General features: G+C 44.2%; 1 protein-coding gene and 1 pseudogene across 4 annotated transcripts in view; both read left to right on the top strand.

The window, feature by feature from the left end:
- Positions 1-4,253: 4,253 nt before the first annotated feature.
- On the top strand, positions 4,254-5,908 carry LOC136334294 (lysine--tRNA ligase-like; annotated as a pseudogene).
- Positions 5,909-6,254: 346 nt separating this feature from the next.
- Positions 6,255-22,709, top strand: part of ZNF394 (zinc finger protein 394) — a 59,236-nt gene continuing 42,781 nt past the window's right edge. For 2 of the 4 annotated variants that reach the window (XM_066274312.1, XM_066274310.1), the window contains exons 1-2: positions 6,290-6,981; positions 13,145-13,265. In XM_066274312.1, coding sequence (XP_066130409.1) covers positions 6,529-6,981; positions 13,145-13,265 — 574 coding nt within the window. In that variant the 5' untranslated portion in view covers positions 6,290-6,528. Of the gene's footprint in view, positions 6,982-13,144; positions 13,266-22,709 lie in introns of all 4 variants that reach the window. The other 2 variants (XM_066274311.1, XM_066274313.1) reach the window with 2 other exon arrangements.

The raw sequence follows: 22,709 nt of genomic DNA, 5'->3' as shown, positions 1-22,709 counted from the left end.
CCAAATAGTGTCATTTAAAGAAAGTGTAAAGGTGGGGTTTTGCGGGGCTCTTCAGAAGTGGGGGCCCACAGTTAAATCCTCCTCTGATGAGAAGCATGGATTCTTCCTTGCGGCGCTTCAGTTGTTCACTGATTGCTTTGTCACATGTGCCTTGAGGGGCGGGGGGGGGGGGGGGGAGCGCTACAGCAGAGCGAGTAACCCCTTGCTCAAGCCAGCGACCTTGGGCTTCAAGCCCAGTGACCTTTATGCTCAAACCAGTGACCCTGGGGTCATGTTTATGATCCAATGCTCAAGCCAGCGACAATCCCCCTCCCCGTGCTCAAGTCGGTGAGCCCATGCTCAAGCTAGCAACCTAGGGATTTATGGAACCTGGGTCCTCCAAGTCCCAGTCTGATGCTCCACCCACTGCACCACCACCTAGTTAGGCGATTTCTCATTTTTGTATCCGTTTACAGTGCTATTCAAAAGGCAAGACAAGCCTGACCAGCGGTGGCGCAGTGGATAGAACGTCGGATTGGGATGCAGAGGACCCCGGGTTCGAGACCCCATGGTCACCAGCTTGAGTGCGGGCTCATCTGGTTTGAGGAAAAAGCCCACCAGCTTGAACCCAAGGTCGCTGGCTCCAGCAAGGGGTTACTCGGTCTGCTGAAGGCCCGCGGTAAAGGCACATATGAGAAAGCAATCAATGAACAACTAAGGTGTTGCAACGCGCAATGAAAAACTAATGATTGATGCTTCTCATCTCTCTCCGTTCCTGTCTATCCCTCTCTCTGACTCACTCTCTGTCTCTGTAAAAAATAAATAAAAAATTTTAAAATTCAAAAGGCAAGACAAGTCCCTATCGCCACTCTTACACATCGCCAAAATTAGGTTCACCTACTTCACTCTGAATCAGAAGGCACACATCCTTGGATAGTTATTTTTTAGTGTATGGGAAGAATTTTCAACAATCAGAGATGGGGTTTAAGACTGACTTGCGGCCCTGGCCGGTTGGCTCAGCGGTAGAGCGTGGGCCTAGCGTGCGGACGACCCGGGTTCGATTCCCGGCCAGGGCACACAGGAGAAGCGCCCATTTGCTTCTCCACCCCTCCGACGCGCCTTCCTCTCTTCCCCTCCCGCAGCCAAGGCTCCATTGGAGCAAAGATGGCCCGGGCGCTGGGGATGGCTCTGTGGCCTCTGCCTCAGGCGCTAGAGTGGCTCTGGTCGCAACATGGCGACGCCCAGGATGGGCAGAGCATCGTCCCCTGGTGGGCAGAGCGTCGCCCCATGGTGGGCGTGCCGGGTGGATCCCGGTCGGGCGCATGCGGGAGTCTGTCTGACTGTCTCTCCCTGTTTCCAGCTTCAGAAAAATGCAAAAAAAATTAAAAATTAAAAAAAAAAAAAAGACTGACTTGCTAGCAATGTAGTCTGTCTTACGAGAATGAAGAAATACATTCTCTTCTCTAGAGAGACCTTTAGCTGGAGAGGCTTAAATTGAAACTGTGGCATATTTGGTTCATTGTAGTATTTTTATGGTTTCACTTTTTACATTTAGTACTTTGCATAGTTTCACTTTGAAACATTGGGTCCTTGATCTGTTCAAAATTATCTTAGTGTATAGTGTGAAGTATGGATCCAACTTTTTTTCCCCAAATCACTACCCAGTTCCCCATTGATTTGTGATGCTACCTTTATCATGTACTAAATCCCTGTATATTTTGTGATCTACCTAGATTTTCTGTTATGTTTCAATGATCTATTTGTATGTGGATGTGATAATATATGTTTTAATTTACTGAGGATTGATAATCGGTTTAATATCTCTTAGATTGAATGCTCCCAATTGTGTTTCTTTTTCAAGGTAGCCTTGCTTCTTTTTTTTTTTAATTAATTAATTTATTTATTTTAGAGAGGAGAAGCAGAGAGAGAGGGAGAGAGAGAGAGGAGAGACAGAGAGAGAGAAAGGGGGGGAGGAGCAGGAAGCATCAACTCCCATATGTGCCTTGACCAGGCAAGCCCAGGGTTTCGAACCGGCGACCTCAGCATTCCCAGGTCGACGCTTTATCCACTGCGCCACCACAGGTCAGGCTGCTTCTTTTTTTTATTATTATTATTATTTTTTAAAATTTTTAGTGAGAGGAGGTGGCGGCAGGGACAGACTCCCACATGCTCCCTGACCTAGATCCAGCCGGAAAGCCCACTAGAGGGCAATGCTCTGCCCATCTGGGTTGTCCTTGCTCCGCTGCAACTGGAACCATTTTTTTTTAGCACAGGGGTTGGGAACCTATTCCTCGCAAGCCAGATGTGGCTCTTTTGATGGCTGCATCTGGCTCGCAGACAAATCTTTAATAAAAAAAAATAATAACGTTAAAAATATAAAACATTCTCATGCATTACAATCTATTCGTTTCCTACTGCTCATGTTCATGGTTGTGGATGGCTGGAACCAATCACAGCTGTCCTCTGGGACAACACCAAATTTTTATTGGATAATGTGCAATGTACACGGGTCATTATATGGCTCTCATGGAATTACTTTTTTTTTTTAAAAAAAAAAGGACTTATTAATCCATTTTTTTAGAGAGAGAGAGAAAGAGAGAAAAGGGGGAGGAGCAGGAAACATCAACTCCCATATGTGCCTTGACCAGGCAAGCCCGGGGTTTTGAACCAGCAACCTCAGCATTCCAGGTCAATGCTTTATCCACTGCTCCACCACAGGTCAGGCTGGAATTACATTTTAAAATATGTGGCGTTCATGGCTCTCTCAGCCAAAAAGATTCCCGACCCCTGTATACTACCTGAGGCTGAAGCCATGGAGCCATCCTCAGCACCCAGGGCCAACTTGCTCCATTGAGTCATGGCTGCAGGGGAGGAGGAGAAGGAAGAGAAAGAGAGAGAAAGAGAGAGAAGCAAGAGAGGGAGGGGAGGAGAAGCAGATGAGTGCTTCTCTTGTGCGCCCTGGCTGTGAATCAAACCCAGGACATCCACACACCAGACTGATGCTCTACCACTGAGCCAACCAGCCAGGGCTTCTTTATTTTTTTCCAAATTAACATTAGAATAAGTTTCTCTAATTCCAGAATTAAATCTGTACTGAGATCATTTTTCATTTAGAATAATCTAGGGAGAATTGACATCCCTACAAAGTTGATTTTTCTATCCAAGAATATGGTATGTCTTTCCATATGTGGGGGGAAAAGCCTAATTTGGGATCTTTTAGGAGAATTTTAAATATTTTTATATAGATTTTGCACATATTTTGCTATATTCTAAGTATCATCCTTTTTGTTAATATTGTGAATTTGGTTGGTCTAGATTTAAAAGTATATCTGTTAGCTTTTGTTGCATAAAAAAACACCCCCAAGCTCTGGCTGGTTGGCTCAGTGGTAGAGCGTCGGCCTGGCGTGCAGGAGTCCCAGGTTCGATTCCTGGCCAGGGCACACAGGAGAAGCGCCCATCTGTTTCTCCACCCCTCCCCTTCTCCTTCCTCTCTGCCTCTCTCTTCCCCTCCCACAGCCAAGGCTCCACTGGAGCAAAGTTTGCCCGGGCGCTGAGGATGGCTCTGTGGCCTCTGCCTCAGGTGCTAGAATGGCTCTGATTGCGGCAGAGCGACGCCCCAAGATGGGCAGAGAATCGCTCCCTGGTGGGCATGCCGGGTGGATCCCGGTCGGGCGCATGTGGGAGTCTGTCTGACTGCCTCCCTGTTTCCAGCTTCAGAAAAATACCAAAAAACAAACAAACAAACAAAAAACCACCCCCAAACTTACTGACTTAAAAAACAAGTCATGCCTGACCAGGTGGTGGCGCAGTGGATAGAGCGTCAGACTGGGATGCAGAGGACCCAGGTTCGAGACCCCGAGGTCGCCAGCTTGAGCGCGGGCTCATCTGGTTTGAGCAAAAAGCCTACCAGCTTGAACCCAAGGTCGCTGGGTCCAACAAGGGGTTACTCGGTCTGCTGAGGCCTGCGGTCAAAGGCACATATGAGAAAGCAATCAATGAACAACTAAGGTGTTGCAACGCGCAATGAAAAACTGATGATTGATGCTTCTCATCTCTCTCTGTTCCTGTCTGTCTCTATCTATCCCTCTCTCTGACTCACTCTCTGTCTCTGTAAAAAAAAACAAAAAAAAAACAACAAGTCACTTCATCCAAGAATACAGTCACCTGCAGCCTGGGGACCACCTGAGTGACGTTTTATTAAAGGTGGCAGGTAGGATCCGTGCTAAAAGAGCTTCTGGGGAAAGTTCATCTTCTATGACCTTCAAGGAGAGAGGGTCAAGTTGCAAGTCATGGTCAATTCTAGGAATTATAAACCAGAAAAAGTTGTTCTTATCAATAACAAACTGTGTCAGGGAGACATAATTGGAGTTCAGGGGAATCCTAGGAAAACCAGGAAGGGCGAGCTGAGAGCTGATCCCTGTAAGATCACACTTGTTTGCTCTCTCCTTGCTTGCATATGTTGCTTCATCTTCACTTTGGCCTCAAAGACAAGGAAACACAATATCATCAGAGATATTTGAACTTGATCCTGAATGAATTTGTTAAGCAGAAATTTATCATTTGCTCTAAGATTACCACATACATAAAAAATTTCTTGGATAGTTGGGATTCCTAGAGAATGAAACTCCCATGATGAACATCATCCCAGGGGGAGCTGTGGCCAAGCCTTTTTTACCTACCACAATGAGCTAGACATGAATCTGTATATGAATATTGCTCCAGAACTCTACCATAAGAATGCTGGTGGTTGGTGGCATTGACTGGGTTTATGAAATTGGATGCCAGTTCTGAAATGAAGAAATTTATTTGACTCACAATCCTGAGTTCGCCACCTGTGAGTTCTACATGGCCCACACAGACTATCACAATTTCATGGGAATCACAGAGATGATTTCAGGGATGGTAAAGCACATTGCAGGTGGTTACAAGGTCACCTGCCACCCAGATGGCCCAGGAGGCCAACCCTATGAGATTAACTTCATCTCACCCTTCCAGAAAATCAGCATGGTAGAAGAGCTTGTGAAAGCGCTGGGGGTGAAGCTGCCGAAAACTAACCTCTTTGCAACAGAAGAAACTCACAAAGTTCTTTTTCTTTTCTTTTTTTTACAGAGACAGAGAGAGAGTCAGAGAGGGATACATAGGGACAGACAGACAGGAACGGAGAGATGAGAATATCAATCATTAGTTTTTCGTTGCGCATTGCGACACCTTAGTTGTTCATTGATTACTTTCTCATATGTGTCTTGACCGTGGGCCTTCAGCAGACTGAGTAACCCCTTGCTCCAGCCAGCGACTTTGGGTCCAAGCTGGTGAGCTTTTGTTCAAACCAGATGAGCCCGCTCAGGGTCCTCAGCATCCCAATCCGACCCTCTATCCACTGCGCCACCGCCTGGGCAGGTGAAACTCACAAAATTCTTGATGATATCTGAGTGGCAAAATCTGTTGAATGCCCTCCACCTCAGACCACAGCCAGGCTCCTTGATAAACTTGTTGGGGATTTCCTAGAATTGACATGCATCAGTACTGCATTTATCTGTGATCACCCACAGATAATGAGCCCTTTGGCCCAGTGGCGCTGCTCTAAAGAGGTTCTGACTGAGCAATTTGAGCTTTTTGTCATGAAAAAGGAAATATGCAATGCCTACACCAAGGCGAATGAACTTCTGAGAGAGCAACAGCTTTTCTAACAGGCCAAGGCTAGTTACTGACAATGAGGCCATATTAATAGACGAAAACTGCACTGCCTTGGAATACCCGCTGTCCCCTACAACTGGCAGGGGCACAGGCATCAACCGAGTCACCATATTTCTCACAGACTCCAATAACATCAAGGAAGCAGTTGTTTCCTGCCATGAAACCTGAAGGCAAGAAGGAAAATGTAGCAGCTCCTGATACATTGGAAAGCACAACAGCTAGCACTTTTATCTAGAAAATAATTGCAAGTTACATTAACTCCCATCTTTGCACTTCTGCAAAATATCAAGGACTGCGAGGGAATTCTTTTCTTGTTTATTGCTATCCATTTGACTACTGCAGTTCAGTCACAGAGAAAAAAGGAATTCAGAATTCTTTTTATTCCTTGTTACTGAATACACCGTTCGTCTCTTTTAAAAATTAACATTCAAGTTTTAAAAGAAGAATATCATTCAGTTCTGTAACCTGAAGGATTGTAATCTCCACAAAGCAAGGTATACGCAAGAAGAGCATCCCTGGTAAGTGCCGGATGGCAAACCACCAAGACTCATCTCAGTCCTCCAGGACGCCTAGAGAGATCCAGGAAATGCCTGGCAGAATCAGCGGCACACTTCCGGCTTGGGTTACTAGGGGTTTTTTTTTGTTTGTTTGTTTGTTTCCTCTATTTCTTTTTGTGGTCGCGGGACAAGGTAGGTTCTATGTGGCATAGCTGCGGTTAGGAGGACTCTTGCGGGGGGCCGGGCAGGGTTCGCCTCTGCTTAATGAGGGACGATGAGTTCCGTGGCTTTTTGCAGGGTTTGCTCTCTTTTCACCTGAAGGCAAAACTCCAAGAAAGTCAGCACGTGCCGGAGAAAGATGAGTTCGAGCTTGATCGCAAGTCAAGGCAATGACGCTGAGCCAGGGGCCTGGATGGTGGCTGCAGGGGCCAGGGTAGCTGCGCCGGCCCTGCATGATGGACTTTTGATAGTGAAAGTGGAGGAAGACTGGCCTGAAGGTCTGGAATTCAACCCACGGGTAGACTGTCTGGATCCCGAAGCTTGTCGACAGTGTTTTCGGCGGTTCGGTTATCAGGATGTGGCCGGACCCGAAGAGGCGCTAAGCCGGCTCAGGGAACTTTGTCGTCGGTGGCTGAGGCCTCAGATGCATTCGAAGGAGCAAATCCTAGAACTGCTGGTGCTGGAGCAGTTCCTGGCCAGCCTGCCCCCGGAGCTCCAGGACCGCGTGAGGAAGCACAACCCGAGGAGCGGAGATGAGGCTGCAGCCATAGTGCGGGCTCTTCAGAGAGCGCTTGGTGGGACCTCACTACAGGTAAGGAGAGAGTATGCTGGTGGTGGGAAAGTGGGGAAACAGGAGGTGTATGGATTGCTATGAGCTTCAGAAAATTTTTTTTCTTACTACGTTTTGTGTGAACTTCAGGATGTGCATAAAACTTTTTCCTTTTCTTAGGAACCAGTAACAAATCCATACAGGAAATGATCCCTAAGTTATAGACCTCTCAGCACAAAACCTACTCGGGAGTATTGTTTACCCGTGTGAGACACATTTGTCTAACTAAATATTGGAGAGGGAAACATGTCAGGATGCTGCAGCAGCAATTCCCCATGACTTAGAATGTGAGGATCCCTTTTTACTTATTTTTTAATGGTGTGACAACTTCCTCCGCCCATTATTGATAATAGTGTTGTAAGGTACCAAAAAACTGCAAATTAATATTAATATTCTGGGAGAAAAGGTAAGGCTTTCCTGTCCTTTCTTTGGAAAACGGAGGAAAAGGAATGTAGAGGTCTCCTGACTTACAAGGACGACTAGGGTCGTTTGGTTTTAAATTCTCTGAAAGGATTAAGGTTATCTGAAGAACTCCCTTTCTCTTTTAGTAAGAGACCAAATTAACATACCACCCTACACTGATCCTGGCTGTCCCTCCCTTCCTGGAATGGGAGATTAACATGTACCTCTAGGCAAAAGAGGAGAGATATATATTGTACTAAAGGGAATTGTGAATGTCTTTGATTGTGTTACCTTGAAAGGTTTTTTGGGGTTTTTTTTACAGAGACACAGAGAGAGTCAGAGAGGATAGATACAGGGACGGACAGACAGACAGGAACGGAGAGAGATGAGAAGCATCAATCATTAGTTTTTCTTTGTGACACCTTAGTTGTTCATTGATTGCTTTCTCATAATGTGCTTTGACCGTGGGCCTTCAGCAGAAGGAGTAACCCCTTGCTCAAGCGAGCAACCTTGGGTCCAAGCTGGTGAGCTTTGTTCAAACCAGATGAGCCCAGCTGGCAACCTCGGGGTCTCGAACCTGGGTCCTCTGCATCCCAGTCCAACGCTCCATCCACTGTGCCACCGCCTGGTCACACTACCTTGAAAGTTTTAACGTTTCTTGTAAATCCCCTCCAGGGGTCTCCAAACTTTTTACACAGGGGGCCAGTTCACTGTCCCTCAGACCATTGGAGGGCTGCCAAATACAGTGGTCCTCTCACTGACCACCAATGAAAGAGGTGCCCCTTCCAGAAGTGCAGTGGGGGCTGGATAAATGGTCTCAGGGGGCTGCGTTGCCGGGCTGTAGTTTGGGGACGCCTGCGACCAATGGTAGTCAACCTGGTCCCTTCCACCCACTAGTGGGCGTTCCAGCTTTCATGGTGGGCGGTAGCGGAGCAACCAAAGTATAAATAAAAAGATAGATTTAACTATAGTAAATTGTTTTATAAAGATTTATTCTGCCAAACTTAGCAAAAATCCAACATAAAGTACTTGGTAAGTAATTATTATTATATGCTTTAACTTGCTGTAACTGCTTTATAAATTTTATAAAGTAAAGTTACTTCCCTACTTTATAAATCAACATTACTGTGGAACCAGTGGGTGGTTAGATAATTTTACTACTAACAGAGATACAAAAGTGAGTGGTAGGCATAAAAAGGTTGACAACCCCTGCCCTAGACAAATGTTAATCTTGTTAATATAACGTAAATCTTCTCAAATGTTATGATCTTGTTAATGATTGTATCATGCTGTCATTCCCCCCCACCTGTATGTGGTCAAAGGGAATATAATCAGCCCCTGAAATATACTCAGGGCGCACGATTTGGGTCTGGAATTGCCCCGTGTTAGCCATATGAAGCCGGCATATTTAACAAATTTCCTCCTGCAATAAAACTCTTCAAAATTCATCTCTACTGGGTGTCTCTACGTGGACTCGATGAAGTGAGGTACGGTGCCTTTCAGAATCTGGGGTGCAGTACTTTATAACATTAGTAGTCCAGAGAGGAGAGAGGCTGGAAATGGAGTTTATTACTGATCATACTTATGTGATAAAGCCTCCATAAAAGTTCCAAGTGTATGGGGTTTAGGGAGCTTTCAGGTTGGTAAGCACATCACTTAACGGAAGAGCAACACCTCCCAGCTCCATGGAAACAGAAGCTTCTGAGCTTGGAACCCTCCCAGACCTTGCCCTATGCATCTCTTCCATCTCACTGTTTTGGGCAGATAAGATATGTTATGCTCACTTTGTTAAAGATGACGCTCCCCACATGAAAGCCTGTTGCCCAGGTAATATTAGTTGCCCTTCTTGCTTGGGATTGGCTAGTTATATTAATGTATGTTGGGGGAGAGCTTTCCCACCAAAAGGTTTTAAAAGGAGAGATCACGTTGTTCCAGGGAAGAGTGATTACGTTCTAGGAGGAGGCCATGCTGGAGGAGAGCAGAGAAAGGCCAGGTAGAGGAGGCCAGGGGAAGCAGCCAGGATGGCTGAGTGCTGAAGGAGAAGCCAGTTTGTGCAGAGAGGAGATGGGGAACAGAGGTGAATAAGGCTGGTGAGCTAGAAACCTTTGATTCTAGGAAACTTAGGTAAGTCAGTGGCTTTGGGAGCCCTGAATGGAAAGGGAAGTATTTTCCCACTGTGTGTATTTCTTGCTCACCAGGTGCAAGCTAGGTTTAAAGCTAATGGCCCAACAGTTCTTGGCTCCATTGTTTCATTACCGTCTGTCTGAATCAAACCTGAACCTGCATGGACCAGGTGGCTGTGATGGTGGCCATGGCTACTGGCTTTACACACTGTTTCTGAGTTATAACCTTGTATAATAAACTGGTAATCTAGTAAGTAAATTGTTTTCCTGAGTTCTGGAGCTGCTCTAGGATATAAATTTTGAACCCAAAGAGAGGGTGGAAAGAAGCTCTGATCTAAAACTGGTTGGTCAAAACAGGTCATGGACTTGCATTAGTGGCTGAAGTTGGGGAAGTATTGTTTGGTTCCTGTTCCTCACACGGGGCACCACTTGAATGGAGATAGTGACTACTCAGAGACCACATGGAGTGCACCAAGGAACCCAGGGGAGACGCCTCACAATCCCTTATACAGGTTTTGTGAGACACCCCAACCCCCAGTCCTTCCTGGTATTTATTGACTCACACAAATAGAAGCAGGGATGAAAATGAGGAAGCAGAGAAGAGAATGAGGAAGTCAAGAAGGGGAACTTCTTAGAGCAGATAAAAGAGTAAGGGAAGTAGCTTAAATATCCCCACCTATTAATCAGAATTGCTCTTTTTATCTCTATTGGGCTATGTTCTGCATTCTGTTATTTTCTATCAGTGACACCACTGTGGCTTTTGCCTCAGGGCACTGAACTCTGTCCCTGTTCTATGTTCTTATTCAGGATCTCTACAAGGAGGGGTTAGTCTTGTAGGACTGACCCCTTAACCCAGTGGTTCTCAGAGTGTGCGCCAGGGCACACTGGTATGCCCTAGAAGATTTCCAGGTGCACCCTATGGTATTCCAGAGAAATATGTGCCTATTGGGGACCAAAAAACCATGGAGTTTAGATTTTGGGGGGACAGAGGTGTGGGGAATTGGCTGTAAGCGGACAGTCTGCCCAACCCCTCACCTCACTTACCTGATTAGGTTGCAAAAGGCTGTTAAGCTGTGGTGTTGGATTGTTTACACTACCCCCCATGTTCCCCAGAAAGATTGGAGGCAAGTTTCTTCTATCCTTTGTTTGGTATAAAGTTCAGATGATATGTATGGTGGGGGTTTTCTGCACTCAACACAATTAAGAGTAAAAAGAGAAATTCTTCAATGTATTGACGAAGAAATGAGAGTTTGCCTTTCAAACATATGCCCAAACATTGAAGAAATCTCTAGGACACATCAGTCATGTTTCTCATAAACACAGAATGAAAAAACTTAACACATTTGCTCCAGGATCTGCCTAATTTACTAAATCTTACTAAGAATGTATCTATGTATATAAAAAGATAAATTTTTTGTCATTTTTTTATTTTTAACCCCTCTTTTTTATGAATTCTAAAAAGCATAACTCAAAAAAAAGTAACATAAAAATGTTTTTTAGCCTAACCTGTGGTGGCGCAGTGGATAAAGCATCGACCTGGAAATGCTGAGGTCGCCGGTTCAAAACCCTGGGCTTGCCTGGTCAAGGCACATATGGGAGTTGATGCTTCCAGCTCCTCCCCCCTTCTCTCTCTCTCTCTGTCTCTCTCTCCTCTCTCTCCCTCTCTGTCTCTCTCTCCTCTCTAAAAATGAATAAATAAATAAAAAAATGTTTTTTAGTGTCAAAATAAATTTAATTTTGTCATATTTATTTTGTTTAATTACCATAAAAGCAGGCTTGGACTTTATATTTTTCTTTAATATTTGACTTAATTATTATAACATATTTCTCAGAAATTTATATATAATGCACCTACAATTACTTGTAGTTTTTGTTTTGTTTTGTTTTTTTGTTTGTTTGTTTGTTTTTGTATTTTTCTGAAGCTGGAAACCGTTAGGCAGTTAGACAGACTCCCGCATGCGCCCCACCGGGATCCACCTGGCATGCCCACCAGGGGGCAGTGCTCTGCCCATCCGGGGCATTCACTCTGTTGCGACCAGAGCCACTCTAGCGCCTGGGGCAGAGGCCATGGAGCCATTCCCAGCGCCCGGGCCATCTTTTGCTCCAATGGAGCCTCCGCTGCGGGAGGGGAAGAGAGACAGAGAGGAAAGAGAGGGGGAGGGGTGGAGAAGCAGATGGGCGCCTCTCCTGTGTCCTGGCCGGGAATCGAACCTGGGACCTTCGCACGCCAGGCCGACGCTCTACCACTGAGCCCACCGGCTAGGGCCACTTGTAGTATTTTAAATGTGCCCTAACTTCTAAAAATTTGAGAACCACTGCCTTAACCTGTGGGATCTGAGCCCAGCTCCAGGCAAGTAGCCTCTGAATTGAGTTAAACTGTAGAGCACAGCTGGTGTTAGAGAATTGTTTGATGTGTGGAAACACACACATCTGGTGTTAGAAGTAAAGCAGTGTTATAGGGAAGTATTCAGGGCATTAAGAGTAGAGGAGACACACAGGAGTGTGGTTTCGTTTACACAGAAACAGAGGAGAGGCTCAGGGGGAAAAGACTACACTGAGGTCGTGGACATAGGAGGCACTGCATGCCACACGAAACCTGTGGGAAATACACCAGGCTGGTCAGAAGGCAGCTGACGGGCACAGGGGGAAGAGTTTAGGCCAGGGCCTGAATTGGGGTTTCAGAGGGAAAGGAAGAACATGGCAGAAGTGGTTACTTGAAATAATTTTAGTTAGCTGTAAATTATTGCAGTGGTTGGTAGGTAGTTGCCTTGGTACCTGGCCGTGGGCTGATTAAAGCAGAGGAATCTTGCCTCCTTGAGTGTACAGGCCAGTGAGAGAAAATACATCTCTGGATTAACCAGTGTCAGTGGGGCCCCCTGCTCTCTAAAAATTGGCTAGTCCCGGGAGGGGCAGTCTCCCCAGCCAGAAAGTTCTTTTTTTTTTTTTTTTTTAAGATGTCAATACATAACAGAAAATATAACAAAACATAACAGATCCTTGGAGTCAGTTTGTGAGTTATCACTGGAACCTAGACAACCATCTCCCTGCCCCAGTTTTAGAACCTTCCCTTTCTAAGAACTATGGCTTTACCTTCTGTGAATAATCAACTTACATTTAGATAAGCCACCTCAAAAGGTCGTGTTGTGCAATAGTCAAGGAAGGGAAAGGAAATTTTACTGAGCACTTGCTGTTGGTCAGGTATCTTCAGTCTTCTTGAGACATCTGTATCCATTTCACACGTGAGGAAACTGTCAGGGCCAACTTTGAAACTTAGAACTCTCTGGTTATCTGTACATCTTAAATCTGTATCAGATTTCCGTCTTGATAAATCATAGTGGTGTAACTCAAATGAATATTGTGCTCTTACCCCAAATTAGTGTAGACAGTCCACAGAATGGCTTTTTGGGATTGCAGGAGAATGGCGGCCTCCGTGTTCGGTCACTTTGAAACTCCCCCATCAGTACAAAATTCACTGAGAAAGACCTGTTTGTTACTTCTTTGGCAGTGCTTCCACCTCAGTACTGGCCGACTCCTCCTCTGGAGTCTGGCCTCATCCTGAGACGAGTGGTAAGGCTGTACTGGGACAGCAGGTGCTAACGGGAAGTCTCTTTTTGTTTCAGGGTTTGGTGAAGGTCGAGGATGTGTCTCTAACCTGGGAGGAGTGGGAGCGTCTGAACCCAGTTCAGAGGGAATTCTACAGGGAAAGCACACTGAAGGATTATGGGAACACAGTCCAGACAGGTAAGTGTTGTGACTTTGCTTGTTTCTAGCTGTGTGTCATTTGTGAAAAGTTTGCTTCAGTCTGATCCCTGAGCCAGTCTGCCATTCGCAGATATAGAGTCTCTTATGATCTAAGCAAGACCTTTCCTGTTCTGAATTGTTAGGTGATAGATTCAGTTCTTCAGATTATGCTGATGCACTGCCCACTGTGCTAAGAGAGCTGCTAGATTCAGCTTCTTGTTTTGACGCAGTTTTTTTAACATTTTATTTTATTTTATTTTATTTTTAGTGAGAGAGGGACAGATAGAGACAGACGGACAGGAAAGGAGAGAGAGATGAGAAGCGTCAATTCTTGAAGCACCTAGTTGTTCATTGGTTATTTCTCATACGTGCCTTGACTGGGGAGCTCCAGCTGAGCCAGTGACCCCATGCTCAAGCCAGCGACCTTGGACTTCAAGCAAGTGACCTTTGGGCTCAAGCCAGGGACCCCACGCACAAGCTGGTGAGCCCATACTCAAGCCTGTGACCTCGATGTTTTGAACCTGGGTCCTCTGTGTCCCAGGCTGATGCTCTATTCACTGCGTTACTGCCTAATCAGGCAATTTTGATGCATTTTTAATACAGAAAATTATAAAACTATAATGGGCAACTGTGTATCTGCCACCAGGTTTATCAGATTTGGCTTCATATTTTTTAAAAATAAATGTTACAGTTATAGGTGAAGCCCTGTTTAACATCCCTGAAGGCTATTCCTTTGCTCCTTTTCTTTTTTTTTTTTTTTTTAAACTTTTTTTTTTTTAGATTTTATTTATTCATTATAGAGAGGGGAGAGAGAGAGAGAGAGAGAGAGAGAGAGAGAGAGAGAGAGAAGTGGGGAGGAGCAGGAAGCATCAACTCCCATATGTGCCTTGACCAGGCAAGCCCAGGGTTTTGAACCGGCAACCTCAGCGTTTCCAGGTTGATGCTTTATCCACTGCGCCACCACAGGTCAGGCCCCTTTGCTCCTTTTCCAGAGGTAACCAATATCCTGTTTTCATATTTATCATTTCCATGTATGTTTTATATTCTTTCTACATATTCATGTAGCCACATTCTCTCTCTCTCTCTCTCTCTCTGTATAATTCTTTTATACTTTTCCTTGCCCCCAACATTACATTTTTTAGCTTGATCCGTGTTGATACATGTAGCTCTAGTTTATTCATGTTAACATCCATATATTCATTGTAAAATATTCCAAAGTTCATTTGTCCATTCTCTTATCAGTGGACATCAAGGCCTCTAGTTTTTCACCATTACAAACAGTATTACTATGAACATTCTGTGTCTTTCTCCCTATGGTCATGTGTAGGAGTTTCCAAAGGGAATATTCTTAGGGATAGTTACCATCTTGCCATCCAAAAGGATACCAGCAGTATATAAGAATTATTCTTTCCTCATATCCCTGTCAACCTTGGTGTTCAACTGATGGCATGATGCCTTAAGACAGTAGTCCCAAGTATTCCTTTTAAAAGAAGAAAAAGATTAAAAATAAAATGGCAGTAAACACATATTTATCAACAATGGAATCTAGAAAAATAAATAAACGAGCAAGCAGACCAGAAACAGACTCATAGATATACAGAATGTTTTGACAGTTGCCCAATGGGAAGAGGGCTTAGGAAGGATGCGTGAAAAGGGTGAAGGGATTAAGTCCAAATTTGTTGTTACAGAATAGTCGTGGTAACAAGTACAGCATGGGGAATAGAGTCGATAATATCCTAATAACTGTGGTGTCAGATGGGTGTGAGAGTTAGCAGGATGGTCACTTAATAAGTTGTATAATATCTAATCACTGGGGCGCACACCTAAAACTATGATATTGTATTTCAACTATAATTATAAATTAAAAATAATATAAATTTTAAAAAATGGTTATGTCAGTGGATCTCAAACTTTTTGAAGTCGGGGCGCATTTAAAATCCTACAAATAATTATAGGCGCACTATATACAAATTTCTGAGAAATATGTTATAATAATATGTTATAAAGTCAAATATTAAAGAAAAATATATAAAGTCCAAGTGTGCTTTTATGGTATATAATGAAATAAATATTACAAAATTAAACTTATTCTGACATTAAAAACCATTTTTATGTTACTTTATTTTGTTTTATTTATTTATTTTTTGCAGAGTCAGAGAGAGGGATAGACAGGGACAGACAGACAGGAACGGAGAGATGAGAAGCATCAATCATTTTTTTTGTTTGTTTTTTACAGGGACAGATAGAGAGTCAGAGAGAGGCATAGATAGGGACAGACAGGAATGGAGAGAGATGAGAAGCATCAATCATCAGTTTTTCGTTGTGACACCTTAGTTGTTCATTGATTGCTTTTTCATATGTGCCTTGACCGCGGGCCTCAGCAGACCGAGTAACCCCTTGCTCGAGCCAGCGACCTTGGGTCCAAGCTGGTGAGCTTTTTGCTCAAGCCAGATGAGCCCGCGCTCAAGCTGGCGACCTCGGGATCTTGAACCTGGGTCCTTCCGCATCCCAGTCCGACGCTTTATCCACTGTGCCACCACCTGGTCAGGCATCAATCATTAGTTTTTCATTGTGCGTTGCAACACCTTAGTTTTTCATTGATTGCTTTCTCCTATGTGCCTTGACCGCGGACCTTCAGCAGACCAAGGAACCCCTTGCTGGAGCCAGCAACCTTGGGTTCAGCTGGTGGGCTTTTGCTCAAACCAGATGAGCCCGCGCTCAAGCTGGCAACCTCGGGGTCTCGAACCTGGGTCCTCTGCATCCCAGTTATCTTTATATATATAGATACATCCTTAGTAAGGGTTAGTAAATTCGGCAGGTCCCAGTGTGAATGTGTTAAGTTTTTTCATTCTTGTGTTTATGAGAAACATGAGCCTATATGAAGTGATTTCTTCAATGTTTGGGCATATATTTGAAAGGCAAACTCTCATTTCTTCATCAATACATTGAAGAATTCCTCTCTTTTTACTCTTAATTGTGTTGAGTGCAGAAAATCCCCACCATACATATCATCTGAACTTTACACCAAACAAAGGATAGAAGAAACTTGCCTCCAGTCTTCCCTGGGACATGGGGGTTAGTGTAAACAATCCAGCACCACAGCTGCTGAGGACCAGCGCAGCTCCAAATAACGGTGCGGAATTAAGGAAACACACTTTGTCAGAACAAAACCAATGGGACCGGGAGGACTCTTCAAACTGCCTGGCAGTATCTGAGTGCCTCACAGCCCCAGTTCGCTTTATTATATGGACCTATGCAAATCAAGGACCCTGATACAAAGTTGCACATCAAAGACTAAGACAGGAACTCTCCCAAGGCAAAAACAGGATACATTAGTGAAATTTACAAACATCTGAAACAAACAAAGAGTCAGAGGAAGGGCATATATATTGCTTCCTGCAACCCAAGGAAGGAAGTGGAGTGGGTGCAAACACTTAGCATCAAAGCCAAATATGGAGATGGAGGGGGGAGAACTTAGCCTTTTGCTAAGCCTCGAATCTATAATGGCTTCCTGCCATTAACGGTCCACAACACACAGCTTAACAGCCTTTTGCAACCTAATCAAGCAAGTGAGGGGCAGGGGGAGTTGGGCAGACTGTCAGCTTACAGCCAGTTCCCCACACCCCTGTCCCCCAAAAATCTAAACTCCAAAAACCCTGTTGGATTTTTGGTCCCCAACAGGCACATATTTCTCTGGAATACCATAGGGCACACCTGGAGATCTTTTAGGGTGCACTAGTGTGCCCTGGTGCACACTTTGAGAACCTGGGTTATGTCATGCCTCCACTTGGGCCTGCAGTACTCATTTGATACAGTAAAAAGCCTGTGATGCCTAATGTGACATAATGTGACATGGCCCTGTGACCTTGCCAGCCCATCTCCTACTCTCTCCCTCGTTATGATCCAGCTCCACTGACCTTGTGTTTGACCATAGCTGGCAACTTTGCTTCGTGGTCTTCACTCTCACTGATCCCTCTTTCTTCCTCCAGATCTATACTAATCAAACTCCTTGATTTATTTCAGTTTTTGCTCAAATCACACATCACAGTAAGGCCTGACCTGACTAGCATGTTTAATACTGCAGTTTGCTACCACTGTTTCCTCCTCCCACACTGCTGACTGATCCCTTGCCTTGCTTGACTTCGTACCATTTATTACCCTGTAACATCCTATGTAATGTATTTATTTTCTGACCACCCCCTCTAGAATGTAAACTCTACAAAAGGAAAGACTTTTGACTGTTTTCGCTGCGACACCTTAGTTCATTGATTGCTTTCTCATATGTGCCTTGACCTGGGGGCAGTAGCAGACTGAGTGACCCCTTGCTCAAGCCAGTGGCCTTTGGGTCCAAGCTGGTGAGCTTTGCTCAAACCAGATGAGTCCGCGTTCAAGCTAGGGTCTCGAACCTGGGTCCTCCGCATCCCAATTCGACGCTCTGTCCACTGTGCCACCGCCTAGTCAGGCGACTTGACTGTTCTGTTCATAAATATATTCCAAATGCCTAGTATAGTGCCTGGCATAGAGTAGGTGTTCAGTAAATACTGTTTAGATTAATTAATGAATGGTATCTGGTGGTTTTAACTTGCCTTACACTGATTTCTACTGGGTTAGTTGGGTTGCATACGTTTCAGATATATATATATTTCCAACCTCCCCCCCAGAGAGAGAGGAAGGGGAGAGAAACATCAATTTGTTGTTCCACTTATTTATGCATTCATTGGCTGATTCTTTAAAAAAAATTTATTGATTGATAGGAAGGGAGAAAGAGAGAAACAAACATTGATTTGTTTTTCCACTTAGTTTTGCATTCATTGGTTGATTTTTATATGTGCTCTGACCAGGGATTGAACCCACAACCTTGGCATATCAGGATGATGCTCTAACCAACTGAGCTACCTGGCCAGGGCCTTTTCAGATATATTTTGGACTTTCTGGTTTCCTCTCCTGTGACTTGCCTGTTTATAGCCTTATTTCCTCCCTCCTTATCTCCATTATCTTCTTAAAAATTACTTTGTGGTCAAATCATCTTAGGAAAATCTCAGGCCCTTCTCAATCCTGGTTCCAACTTTGCAGACACAACTTTAAAATCTTTTTAACTCTTTCCAGTGTTACTTATTTTCATATTTCTAAATAAGATAGCTTGTTCTGCTATTTTCACCCAATTTTAGTTACTATCTGTTAACTGCCTACTGAGAAAAATGAGTTCTGTCCCTTAGACATGCACATATTTAGCGGTCTGTAATTTTCTCATTATAGATAAGTCAGTCTTTTTGTTCATGTATATAGTTTCAGTATTATGCCTATATAAATACTATCTATTCAATATATTCACCCATATATTGAATAACTTGTTTTACAGCTTTTACACTTTTACAGTTTTCCCTGGAATTAAAAATGCCTCCTAGCCTGACCAGGCAGTGGCACAGTGGATAGAGCGTCGGACTGGGATGCAGAGGACCCAGGTTTGAGACCCCCAGGTCGCCAGCTTGAGCGCAGGCTAATCTAGTTTGAGCTAAAGCTCACTGGCTTGGACCCAAGGTCGCTGGCTTGACCAAGGGGTTACTCGGTCTGCTGAAGGCCCACGGTCAAGGCACATACGAGAAAGCAATCAATGAACAACTAAGGTGTTGCAACGCGCAACGAAAAAACTGATGATTGATGCTTCTCATCTCTCTGTTCTCGTCTGTCTATCCCTCTCTCTGACCTCTGACTCTCTCTCTCTCAGTTCCTGAAAAAAAAAACGCCTTTTGCATGTGCCTACTTTTCTAACTCCTGAACACTAGTTCACCCACAAGCTTCTGTTAGAAATGTAAAACTCCTCTCAGTGTATCCACATATATCAGATATGCCATCATTTTCATATCCCCTTGGAGAGTCCCCAGAAGCTTCCTCTGCACCAGTGTGAATAGGTTTCTTCAAACCTGTTACACAGCTATTGTTCTAGAACTTTCCTTCCTCGTCACCCTGGAAATTCCTTTCTTCTTTTCTGGACCCCATACCATTTTCTTCCTTAGTTTTATCCCCTTGATTTGATGGAGAACATTTTCTGGTGTGTTCCAGAGAATATATACTTGAGAGCTAAATTTTTGAAACTTTGTGAATGTCGGAAAACATCTTTATTCCTCTCATATTGGGATTATAGTGTGGCTGATACAGTATTCTATGTTAGAAATAGTTTTACCTTTGAATTTTTAAGACAGTAAATTTTCTAGCTAGGTTGTCATGTTGCTATTGAGAAATCTGATATCACTGTGCTATTTTATCCTTAGTATGCAATCTACTTGTTCTGTGTAGTAGCCTTTAAAAGCTTTTCTTTCTGCTAATATGAAATGTCACAATAGATGTAGCTTAGTGTGAGATGTTTGTTTTTTCATTCATTGTTCTGAGTAGTTGGTAGGCCCTTATAATAAAGACACCTATATCTTTAAGTGGTGAGGAATTTTGTATAGTATTCTTTTATTTATCTATTTACTTATTTTTATCTCATTTTTACTGTGTTGTTTCTGGGATTTCTTTCAGTTGGATGTTGGAACTCGTGGACTGATTGTAAAAAATCCCCCAATCCTCTTCCTATTTCTTTATTTTTTAACTTTCTAGGACCGTGGTGGCGAACCTTTTTATAAAAACCGCCCCCTTTTGCTGTGCTGGTCAACCTGGCCCCTCCTGCCCACAGGGACCAGGTTGACCAGCACTGCAAAAGTAGGCGGTTTTTATAAAAAGGTTCGCCATCACAGTTCTAGGAGATTTAAGCTTTATTTTCCAACTCTTATATTGAAATATTTTTGCTTTCATTCATTTTTTTTTTAAATTTTTTTAATTTTTTTTGTATTTTTCCGAAGTTGGAAACGGGGAGGCAGTCAGACAGACTCTCGCATGCGCCCACCAGGGGGCTATGCTCTGCCCATCTGGGGCCATTCTAGCGCCTGAGGCAGAGGCCATAGAGCCATCCTCAGTGCCCGGGCAAACTTTGCTCCAGTGGAGCCTTGGCTGCAGGAGGGCAAGAGAGAGACAGAGAGGAAGGAGAGGGAGAGGGGTGGAGAAGCAGATGGGTGCTTCTCCTGTGTGCCCTGGCAGCAATCAAACCCGGGACTCCTGCACGCCAGGTGACGCTCTAGCACTGAGCCAACCAGCCAGGGCCCATTCATATTTTTTTAATAAAGAATTTATTTATTTATTTATTTTTACAGAGACAGAGAGAGTCAGAGAGAGGGATAGACAGGGACAGACCAGAATGGAGAGAGATGAGAAGCATCAATCATTAGTTTTTTGTTGCACGTGGCGACACCTTAGTTGTTCATTGATTGCTTTCTCATATGTGCCCTGACCACAGGCCTTCAGCAGACCGAGTAACCCCTTGCTCGAGCCAGCGACCTTGGGCTCAAGCTGGTGAGCATTTGCTCAAGCCAGATGAGCCCACATTTAAGCTGGCGACCTCAGGGTCTCAAACCTGGGTCTTCCGTATCCCAGCCCGATGTACTATCCACTGTGTCACCGCTTGGTCAGGCTTATTTATTCATTTTGAGAGAGAGAGAAGAGGGGAGGAGTAGGAAACATCAACTCCCATATGTACTTTGACCAGGCAAGCCCAGGTCGAACTGGCAACCTCAGTGTTCCGGTCAATGCTTTATCCACTGTGCCACTACAAGTCAGGCCTTCATTCAAATTTTCGAGAGCTTTTTCTTCTTTAGAGGCTCCTTTTTTGGCTCTGGCCAGTTGGCTCAGTGGTAGAATGTCAGCTCGGCATGTGGATGGTGGATGTCCCTGGTTCAATTCCTGGTCAGAGCACACAGAAGTGCTCATCTGCTTCTCCCTCTTCCTCCTCTCACTTCTCCCTCTTTCTCCCTCTTTCTCTCTCTCTCTCTCTCCTAATTCTACAGCCATGGCTCAATTGGAACAAGTTGGCCCTGGGCACAGAGGATGGCTCCATGGCCTCCACCTCAGGCACTAAGAAGAGCTTGGTTGCTGAGCAACGGAGCAATGCACCAGATAGGCAGGGCATCACTCCGTAGTGGGCTTGTCTGGTGGATCCTGGTCTGGATACATTGGGAGTCTGTCGCTGCCTTCCCTCCTCTCACTGAATAAAAAAAAAAGATATTCCTTTTCTTATAGCCCCCTTGTTTCCTGGATGTGTAGTGTCTTCTCTTATTTACCTGAGAATAGGTTATTAAATTTTCTCATTTTGTTTATTGCATGTTTTCATTGGCATTTCTATTAGAGGTTTTCTTTAAATGTTGGTAATCTTTCACTTTCTGTTTGTATTTAATAGTCAAATATAAGAATTCTGACTGGAGGCCCTGGCCAGTTTGCTCAGTGGTAGTGTCAGCCTGGCATATGGATGTCTCAGGTTTGATTCCCAGTCAGGGCACACAGGAGAAGCAACCATCTGCTTCACCCGTCCCCCTTTTCACTTTCTCTCTCTCTCTCTCTCTCTCTTCCACCCCTCTCTTTATCTCTCTCTTCCTCTCCCACAGCCATGGCTCAATTGTTTCGAGCACATCGGCCCCAGGTACTGAGGATGGCTCTGTGGTGTCTCAGCCTCAGGCACTAAAAATAACTTGGTTGTTGTTAGATTAGCTATTATCAACAAGACGGGTAATAGCAAATGTTGGAGAGGCTGTGGAGAAAAAGGAACCCTCATTCACTGTTGGTGGGACTGTAAAGTAGTACAACCATTATGGAGGAAAGTATGGTGGTTCCTCAAAAAACTGAAAATAGAACTACCTTATGACCCAGCAATCCCTCTACTGGGTATATACCCCAAAACCTCAGAAACATTGATACGTGAAGACACATGTAGTCCCATGTTCATTGCAGCACTGTTCACAGTGGCCAAGACATGGAAACAACCAAAAAGCCCTTCAATAGAAGACTGGATAAAGAAGATGTGGCACATATACACTATGGAATACTACTCAGCCATAAGAAATGATGACATCAGATCATTTACACCAAAATGGTGGGATCTTGATAACATTATAAGGAGTGAAATAAGTAAATCAGAAAAAAACAAGAACTACATGATTCCATACATTGGTGGAACATGAAAATGAGACTAAGAGACATGGACAAGAGTGTGGTGGTTACCAGGGGTGGGGGGAGGGAGGACATGGGAGGGAGGGAGGGAGAGAGTTAGGGGGAGGGGGAGGGGCACAGAGAACTATATAGAGGGTGGCGGAGGACAATCTGACTTTGGGCGAGGGGTATGCAACATAATTTAATGACAAAATAACCTAGACATGTTTTCTTTGAATATATGTACCCTGATTTATTAATGTCATCCCATTACCATTAATAAAAATTTATTAAAAAATAAATAAATAAATAACTTGGTTGTAAGCATGGCCCCAGATGGGCAGAGCATCACCCCTTAGGGGATTGCCAGGTGGATTCTAGTTGGGGTGCATGCAGGAGTCTATCTCCCCTCCTTTCACTTGGAAAAAGAAG

This window comes from Saccopteryx bilineata, chromosome 4 (assembly GCF_036850765.1).
Source record: "Saccopteryx bilineata isolate mSacBil1 chromosome 4, mSacBil1_pri_phased_curated, whole genome shotgun sequence".
NCBI lineage: Eukaryota > Metazoa > Chordata > Mammalia > Chiroptera > Emballonuridae > Saccopteryx > Saccopteryx bilineata.
This window is presented reverse-complemented; position numbering and strand designations above follow the sequence as displayed.